The 8,620-nt window shown below is 41.3% G+C and overlaps 1 protein-coding gene across 2 annotated transcripts; it reads right to left on the bottom strand.

The window, feature by feature from the left end:
• Positions 1-1,777: 1,777 nt before the first annotated feature.
• zfand5a (zinc finger, AN1-type domain 5a) lies at positions 1,778-8,403 on the bottom strand. Of its 2 annotated transcripts, XR_013792783.1 has the most exons (7): positions 8,094-8,403; positions 5,027-5,188; positions 4,516-4,618; positions 4,327-4,412; positions 4,005-4,161; positions 3,718-3,846; positions 3,499-3,623 (listed from the first exon to the last, which is right to left on the bottom strand). XR_013792783.1 is itself a non-coding variant. In XM_079554457.1 (6 exons), exons 2-6 carry the CDS (start codon positions 5,184-5,186, stop codon positions 3,475-3,477), a joined length of 627 nt encoding a protein of 208 aa, XP_079410583.1. In that variant the 5' UTR covers positions 5,187-5,188; positions 8,094-8,379; the 3' UTR covers positions 1,778-3,474. The 2 variants fall into 2 exon arrangements, 1 of the variants encoding a protein (XP_079410583.1); XM_079554457.1 differs by lacking the exon at positions 4,005-4,161 and having other exon boundaries at positions 1,778-3,623; positions 8,094-8,379.
• Between the last annotated feature and the right edge of the window lie 217 nt (positions 8,404-8,620).

Genomic DNA, 8,620 nt, shown 5'->3' with positions numbered 1-8,620 from the left:
CACTTTGACAGTTTGAACATTTACCTTTTGTTTTTACATTACCATTTAAGGACAGGTTAATTTATTTGATCATCACAAGAAATATTGTAATGTTCTTTTTTTGTGCATGCTAAATATCTTGATCTAATATATAATATACATTTTTTTTTACATTTTGTTACAGAGTTGATTGGACTCAAGAATGTCCATGAAATCTGTCAACCTGCTGATCATGATCTTCAGACTTCTGCTCCAACACTTGTAAATAGTTTCACACAGACAAGCCTGACATCAGACGACATTGAAGATCTACTGGCTAAGGCATCGATTCAGAAGGCACTGAATGAAAGAGTTAATTTTTACACTGGTATTGAATCATTTCACTTGTTGAATCGTAAGCATAAGAATGAAAGAAGAAAACGTTTATCTGTGAATATTGTAAAATAGTATAAAAGTATGGACTACACTGAACATTGGTCCAAATATCTTTCATGTTCTAATCCCCTCCCTCACAAGGGAAAGAGAGTAATACAATTTCTTAAAATCTATCTGACAATAATTTGTTCTTGTGTCTTATATGTCAAAGCACATTATTTCATAAAGTGTACTTTTGTCCAACTCAGTCAGTGAAGGTGCCAAGAATATGAAGTACTGGAGAAATACCAGCAGTAGTGCAGAAAGGAAATTTGAAGGAGGAACAAGGCCTGGCCGAAAAAGGAAGATGTCAACATTCTTTGAGTTCATTATAACTGAGGCGCAGGTTGAACTTACCTCTTCTGTTACAGGCTGACGTTTTATGTTAGTACTTCTTAAGTATCAGAAATCACCACAACATGGACTGGCTACTTACATCAAACTCTGGTACCTGCTCTTCTGATTTGGCCATCTCAAGCCCAAGTTAGAGCCAGATTGCCTAAGGAGTTCTGTAAATATTTCCCCCTAACTAGAGCTGTAATCAACTGTACACAATTTTATGTTGACAAACCTGCTAATAAGACTCAAACATATTCAAGCTATAAGTCATAATACTTACTAATGCTTGGTGGGAGTAAATCCCAATGGAGCTTTTACTTTTATAAGTGAATTGACAAGTATTTGGAGGGCTAGACAGGATAGGCAAATCTGTATACATTTAGGATGCATCTTCACTCGCACTGCCTTTACAGTATTCATTATTAACCACACAAGTTACATTAGAGTCATTTCGTTACCATAACAGCGACTATCCCTCAGATGTTGCGTAAACAACAGCTCATGATGACAGGTTTAATGTGATATCATTATCCATTCTCTGGGGTCAGACTGAACCTTCCTGTTTGACCCAGATGAGATTTAGAGACAGAAGTGAACCTGCTCCTCAGTCGGTCTGTGACAGTGCATTAGAAGAGGATGTTAAAGAGGCCAGGTTACACAAGGCCTGGCATTACAGTCCGTCATGCTGCACTAGGCGTGATTTAAGAGCTATTTATGTCCACACTCACTTAAGAAAGGGGGCGAATACCAGGCAGATTGTTTGAACTCTAGAACCATTTTTAACAACATTTTTATAGTCCTTGAAATTAAAAGTGCTTAGTGCTTTTGTCTCTGAAGTCATCTCAGGGCTTGACATTAGCATTGTTGCTCACTGGCCATTGTGGACATATTTACTCGCTACAAGTAGTTGTGACATTTCTGCTTATTTACATTTATATTAAAAGCCTACTTATGGCTATATAGCCATAAGTAGGCTTTTAATATAAATGTAAGTAAGCAGAAGAACACAGATTTAATCACAATAGGAACAAAACAAGAGCCATGATAATGTCTCTCTGTACAGTTTTATTTACATGATACTATTCTGTCATAATGCTGGATAGCAAGATTATATGTAATACATAAATAAACACAGTTTGTTGTTTTTTCATGTTTTGTACAAATTTGCATATAACTAAGAATCAAAAACTCAAACGGATACATACATTTTAAATGAAATAAGAAAACATCCTTACGGGAAGAAGAGGAGTGGGATCAACACCTGTCACAGACATACACGGGGTTTTCATTGTGCCAGGCAGCCATGGACACACTCTTGCATTCACACAGACTCACACACTTGTCTACAGTGCTCTATCTATAGCAGACACACAGACCATTAGCTGTTGGATGAGAAATTACATCTAATCTTGGTATCTATTTTCATAAGTCTAGCACTGGCATGCTCTTGTAGTTCTTGTAAACATGTGCTGATAAACCGGGTAGCTCCACAGACAAAAGGGTTGAGGGAACAGCACTCCCACACACACTCTGTGCTCACAAACATTGTTAGCGCAATAAAAAAAAAAAAATCATGGTTCACATACCCTAAGTCCACAAATGCACTGAATACATGCGCTAACAGCAGTACGTACAATATCAATGGAAAAGGAACAAAAAAAAATAAACATTGTCTTTCAGCAAATAAAATGTAAAACTAGTTGTGATGCCAAATTTCTTTTAGATTATACTTGAAACACTAACGCTGATCAAGAGTAGCTCATGCATTTATCCCAATCATTCATGCCCCTTGTACAAAAGTAGCCTAAATTCACCTTCCAGGCAGAGGCGTTCCCCTAAACCCAAGTCACTCGTATTAGTACACACAGCCCTACACCAGGCAGCTCAAATACATACAATCTTGGTTAAGGTAACTTTAACAGATGAAGCCCACTGTGAGTATTTAGTACACTGGAGTCCTTGTCCTTAGCTAGCCAATACCCCCCAACCATTTCAAAATAGCCTCATCACAATCAAAATGATCAAAGCCGCCCAGGTATTTTGATCACAGGGTCATTGAGGCTATCAAGCGTGGACTGCTAATGACCCAATTTTCTACTCTGGTAAAAAACAAAAGAAATAAGTGAATACAACAATGCTAAACACAGCAGCTGTGAGGTAGGTAAAGCTAGGAAAGACAAAGTAACAAAGCCCCTTGTGCACAGTAGGGGACAGTTGTACGGTTCTCCAAACATGAACAGACTCCAGTACCAATGGACACAGTCGAAGATGAATTGGTGTAACTTTAAACAGTCAATGTGTGTAGTATGGATGAAGAGCCTAGCCAGTGTCTGACACATGACAAGCTCTGGGTAAAATGGCGATCTACGGTTTGGCACAAAATGGCGCCTGGTATAGGTGAGAGGAGCACAGCATAGCTTGACACTTATCCTGGGCTGCTCTTAATAAGACAAAAACATGTTATAAAAAATAGAACAGCGGCAAAGTCACACCACAGAAAATAGGATAAAACAAACAAATGAATTATTCAAAAGGAGAAAAGTGATCATTCATGCATCTCAGAATCTTTTTTTTCTTCTTTCCCCCAGTTATTTTCTTGAGTTTGCAATTTTGTAAATCAAGTCCATGTAATATTCACTTAGCCACTCATGCCAGTGATCATCTAAAAGCTTTCCACTCATTCTCCAGTCTTTTAAAAGGTGTCATCATCATCATCGTCGTCATGATCAGATCGGCACATATTTATATTCTCTGGATCTTGTCGGCCACCACTACAGGGTTTTCTTTACGGATCTTGGCAGCAGCTTCAGCCTTATAGTCATAGGGGCAATTGTGCTTGTCAGAATATCGGTGGATGCCGCAGAAAAGGTTGCCACAGCGACAGTCGAATCCTAAAAATGGACAAAAAAGAGAGGCAATTTAGATCAATATAAAATCGCACACTGAAAAGTGAGTTGTTTGTAAGTCTGTATAACTAATACTCACCTGTAAGGCCCACTCTTTTGCGGCACATAAAGCATCTGTTCTTTTTAGGTTTGGGGGTGTCACCCTTAGAATCTTCACTGCTCGAAGAGGCTACAGGGGCAGGACTAGATGCGGCAGGCTGGTTTACAACTGCAAAGGAACAAGAAAATAGCCTGTTTATATATTCAACTCTAATTTGCCCTTATCTAGCATCTTTAATTTACCTAAACACCACAATCAGCCCTATTAGCGTTTGAGGTATCAACAATTGTAGTCATGTACCTTTGTAATAACAACATTATACTCACAAAAGGCTTATCTTTAAATTGCCCTTTCTTGTCTTGGTGAAAAATAGTGCACTACCCCCAGGAAGATCCTGGCAGACTGAATCAAATCTGAGAATGCCCTCTGGTGTAGAAGTATTTTTAAACAGGTCTATTTTGGGCTGCCTCTCTTTCTTGGAGACTGTAAGTAAAACCCACAGTTGGTATGCAATACGGAATCTAAAATAAACTATGGTCACGGAGGGTCCTAGAAGGCAACACTTGCGCAAAAATGGCCAAAGGAGAACCGTTACACGCACATGTGTTTACCCCTGGCGTGTGATTGCTTGTACAGAATAAGTCTTACCAGGCTCTAATGGTTCAGCTTTATCCTCTCTCGAGATGCTCATTTCTGTCATTTGTTGAGTGACAGGAAGAGATCCTTGAACATTTCTAGAAATACACATAGAAAGGAGATGTTAAAATAATACAGACGTTACATATCTAATGTATAACTATTTTATAATAACGTGAACAAGATGAGCAGATTACTGACCTAGACATGCTTGGTGACGACGAAGGTGAAGATTCAACCTTGGCTAGACTTGCTTCTAGTCTCTGGATAGCTGAAGCCTCTGAGGTAGGACTACCAGCAGATCCTTAATAAAGCAAAAGCATATTATTATTACGAACATAATTATCTTGAAAACAAAAAACAAAAAAACACTATGTCTTTAATCTTACAGATGAAATTAGCTTTATTATTATGTATGACTTTGCAAAAATCATCCCTAACAGTACGCTGTTTTAAGTTTGTTGTCTCTCATTTGTGGGAGCACATGTTTTAACTTGTTGCTATAATTAGACCAAGAGAAACTCGGTTGACCTTAGAGAGGTCTCATACAACTCCCACAACCCTGAAAACAAAAACAGCTGTCTTTTATGACACTGAGTGGAAAAACAAAGAGGTGGGCGAGGTCCAAATCAGAATGGATTTGAATGAAACACTCTTGCATCACAAAAGCTCATCCCTAATTTATTACTGGTGCTACTTAACTCACACTCACCCATTGGACTGAGAGGACTCATTCGGTCGCTGCTCTGCTGCCGTGTCAGGTGTTCCTTATAACAAACCGAGCACATGCCATTGGTCCTAGGATTTCCATAGAAACCACAGCCCGTGGCACAAAGCATGGGCACAGGACTCTGGTTCGTCTCTTGGGCCATTTCTAAGTGAAAGAAGGAGAGAAGGGTTGGTTTGTAATAGTTGTCACAGTACACAGTACACAGTGAAAGCCAAAGTCACTTCCAAAAAACAAAACCCTGACTTGTCATTCCAGTTTAGATGAAACTCTGACGCCCTAAAAGATAACGCAAGGGTTGTGTTATGAAAATCTAACAACAACAACAGGCCTGTGTTGCTTTGGCCTGCAGTTATGATCTGAGCACTACTCAGCAGACAAACACAGACACTGTTCAGTACCTTTGGCAGAACATGTCCTGTCCTATCGAATCATTGTAATACCCTCCTTTGTGTCCCTTTTCCTGAGAACAGCTGAAGGAGCTCTACTCAAACTCTAATAATGCCGGGACGTACTGACACTACCCAGCACACTTTATTGAAAACCGGGTTATTATCAAGGCTACGACAAACATTTGAGGAACAAGAAGCAATTACCATCTCTCGTGTTTAACCACATGTGGAAATTTAAATCTTGTGACGTCACTTCTTGTCTCACATCCGTTGATGAAACAACATGGGCAGAGAAAGAAGCCAAATGACGTGGAGTTGTGCTGCAGTACAATACAGCAGGAAGTTGTGCAATGGAAGAGGACGCTGCCTTTGGGACACTGGTACACCTTGATGAATGAGCAGACCAGGGAGGCTTAGATTAGTTGAGTAAGACGCATCCTGTCTGCCAGTCCCCTTCCCGATCGTTTTATAAATCACCTGACCTCCTTGAGCGAGCACAAATCTAGGGCTCCACTGCGGTCCCTGTACAGTATCACCTTTCCCTTGTAAACAACCTTTGGTCCTATTGCACTGTAACGCTACAGCTGCTCCCTCACATGGCCATGAAGCTCGTTTGTATTCCGCTCTCAGACATAAACAGGCCAGCTCAATGTTCCCTGCTGCCTTTTTCAGAATGTTCTGTCAGTTCACTTGAGGTGTCCTGACCTCAACGGTGTAGACAACAAGTGCATTTTAAATCCACCGACCTCCCCCATCCCACACACACACTTCTCCCCTCTCACCCCTGCATGCTCTCACCGCTGTGTCAACAAAGGGTTTCCTTGGAAAAGCCCACAAAGCCCATCTTCTCCTTTGTGTCACATGCTCAGCTGCTGACTACTGGAAATGCCACACGGGGCAAACAAGTCAAGCATAGATGGCCAATGCTAATTTAAGGCTTAATTTACCCCCCTTTTTTTTTTAAGCATGCTCACTTATTCGCAATCCCTGTAAAGCCAACTGCTGTAATTTGGTACAGTATTTAGGACTGTTGATTTGGATTTTGGGATTTGAACAACTTGGTAAATCCTAATTCGGCCATGGCTTAGTAGACATACTAGACAACATTTGATTACCATTTGATTCCCCCCCTTGCAAACAATAGCTACTGTTAGGACACAAAAGACAAGGGAATAGTGTAAATCTAGCCAAGACTGGCCATTGCTTTTTCTAGTTGTAACACAAAGAAACAATAGGTTGGATCAGCTGTCATGTTCGGACCCAGCTGTCATGGAAGAACAGCTCCTCGATGTGTCCATCTTAAACAATAACAATGGGGACACAGAGCAAATGCTTGGTTACAATGCATATTAGGTTAATAAGAAGGTAATTAAAGGTTGTTCAAGGGAACCAAGCGTTATTACCAGGTAAGCCTTTTACAAGCACAAAACAACACAGGTTTTGCACTACTAGTTTGCTATCTGCTATCTTTGTGGCAGAGTATCACATTTTGTCATCAAGTGAGGTTAATCTTCTCTAACACAGACAGGGCAAGTCAGGGGGTTTCCAACACACAGCACAGTGCTACAAGCAAGCTGCAACTGTCCACTATCTGCTTCCTTTGACAAAACCCACAACCATTAACACGAGCCAAAATTATCTGAACTGGTTCGGCTCAAAATAAGACCGCTTCAAGGCAACTGCTAACAACTGAAACCCTTCCGTGTGACAGATAATCTATGGCCAACAAAAGGGGAAGACTGGGCTCCTTTATCAACCACAGGCTTAGCTCATATTTCAGCAGGCCTTGCACGGGCTGAAAACTACTGAGTCACACTCAATGGCTGGACTTAAAATGACTACTGTAGGCTAACCAAAGCACACGTTTTACGGTTTGAAGCCGCACATAGGTTGGGAACTACACTCAGGAGGGATAATGAACCAGTAGGTTGTGTATTTTAAGAAATAGCCATCAATTCAGGCAGTGTGGTCGTCTCTCTTCTCTTTGTTTCTTCCTTAGTCCTTTGTCTGCCATCTCCTTGCTTCCTGTTCCGTTAACTGGATCCCCATAATGGAAACATTTTCAGTAAAAGCTATTTTCTCAGTCTATTCAACAAAGCAATGTGAACAACCTCTATTACATAATCACTCTTTTGCGCTTAGGATCAAATTGGTGATGCCAAAGAGCCCTGAGCCGACCTAATCGTGTCGTCGGTAAGGCAGTAGAAACACGTAGCTCGTGTAGCCACTGGGTTATGATTATATGTACTGGATATTTAAAATCAGATATCAGTGGCACAAAACAATCTCTGTGTTCACTCGATTTGTGAATTGTCTATTCCTAGACAAGGAATTAACTGGCTTTGGTTCCCCATCCCCCAGCTCTGGGCAAACACGGCAGACAGGGCTAGCTCAGCACCCTCCCTTGTTTTCCTCTTTAACCAGACGGAATCACGTCGGGAGACTTGTGATATTTCTAATCGGGAAGATGTGATATTGACGATATTAGTGACAAATACAGAGAACAAAGGCTTGTTTATCGCATTACCCGAGACGCACGCACTGACCTTTCAGTCAACCAACAAAGGTCGCCATGACGTACCACTAGACCCCAGCGCAATCATGTATCTCCTTTCCCCATGTTATTCGGCTTAAATACAAGCGAAAACAAAAATATTCACCTTCTAAATTGGATGGGGCTTCTAGCGGTGTCTCCTTGTTAAATCTCGGCCAAAACGGTCGACGCTTTTGAGTCCAAAAGAGGGTCTTCAGTCGTATTCAGCAATCTTTACGCGATATAGTCCTCTGTGCCAGACTGCGTAAAGGTAGGTTTTGCGCTCCTTCCCCTCGCCGTCCAACCTCTTCTTTCTCTCCGTGCCCCGTTCCTTCTGGATAGATGTTTGTTTCCTTCTTTAGTAAGAGGAGTGGCGGGTGATGTCACGGGTAAAACAACGTGTCGCTATTGGCTGCTTGCGGAGCCCCGAGCGAAATCCACGGCTCTGCGAGACGGATGTGCAGCGGCGTGGCGGGGGGAGCACTCCACTGCGCATGCCCACAGTCAGGGTTGCGTTATTACACATCCATTCGTCATCCTCCTACAAGGACACGAATCTTTTTATTGAGTAATCCAACTAAATGGATGAGTAGATGAATAACAGAGTTGCTGACATGGTTACAATGACATGAATAAAAATAACAGGTTTAGCGA

This window comes from Gobius niger, assembly GCF_951799975.1.
Source record: "Gobius niger genome assembly, chromosome: 1".
NCBI lineage: Eukaryota > Metazoa > Chordata > Actinopteri > Gobiiformes > Gobiidae > Gobius > Gobius niger.
This window is presented reverse-complemented; position numbering and strand designations above follow the sequence as displayed.

Bases quoted from the DNA above. Each gene is read 5' to 3' on its own strand.
- zfand5a (XM_079554457.1), bottom strand. From the start codon at position 5,186: ATGGCCCAAGAGACGAACCAGAGTCCTGTGCCCATGCTTTGTGCCACG. The intron at 4,413-4,515 runs GTCAGTAATCTG...GTGTATTTCTAG, and splicing joins TCGTCACCAAGCATGTCTAG to AAATGTTCAAGGATCTCTTC. The intron at 3,847-4,326 runs GTAAGACTTATT...GTTCCTTTGCAG, and splicing joins AGCTGAACCATTAGAGCCTG to TTGTAAACCAGCCTGCCGCA.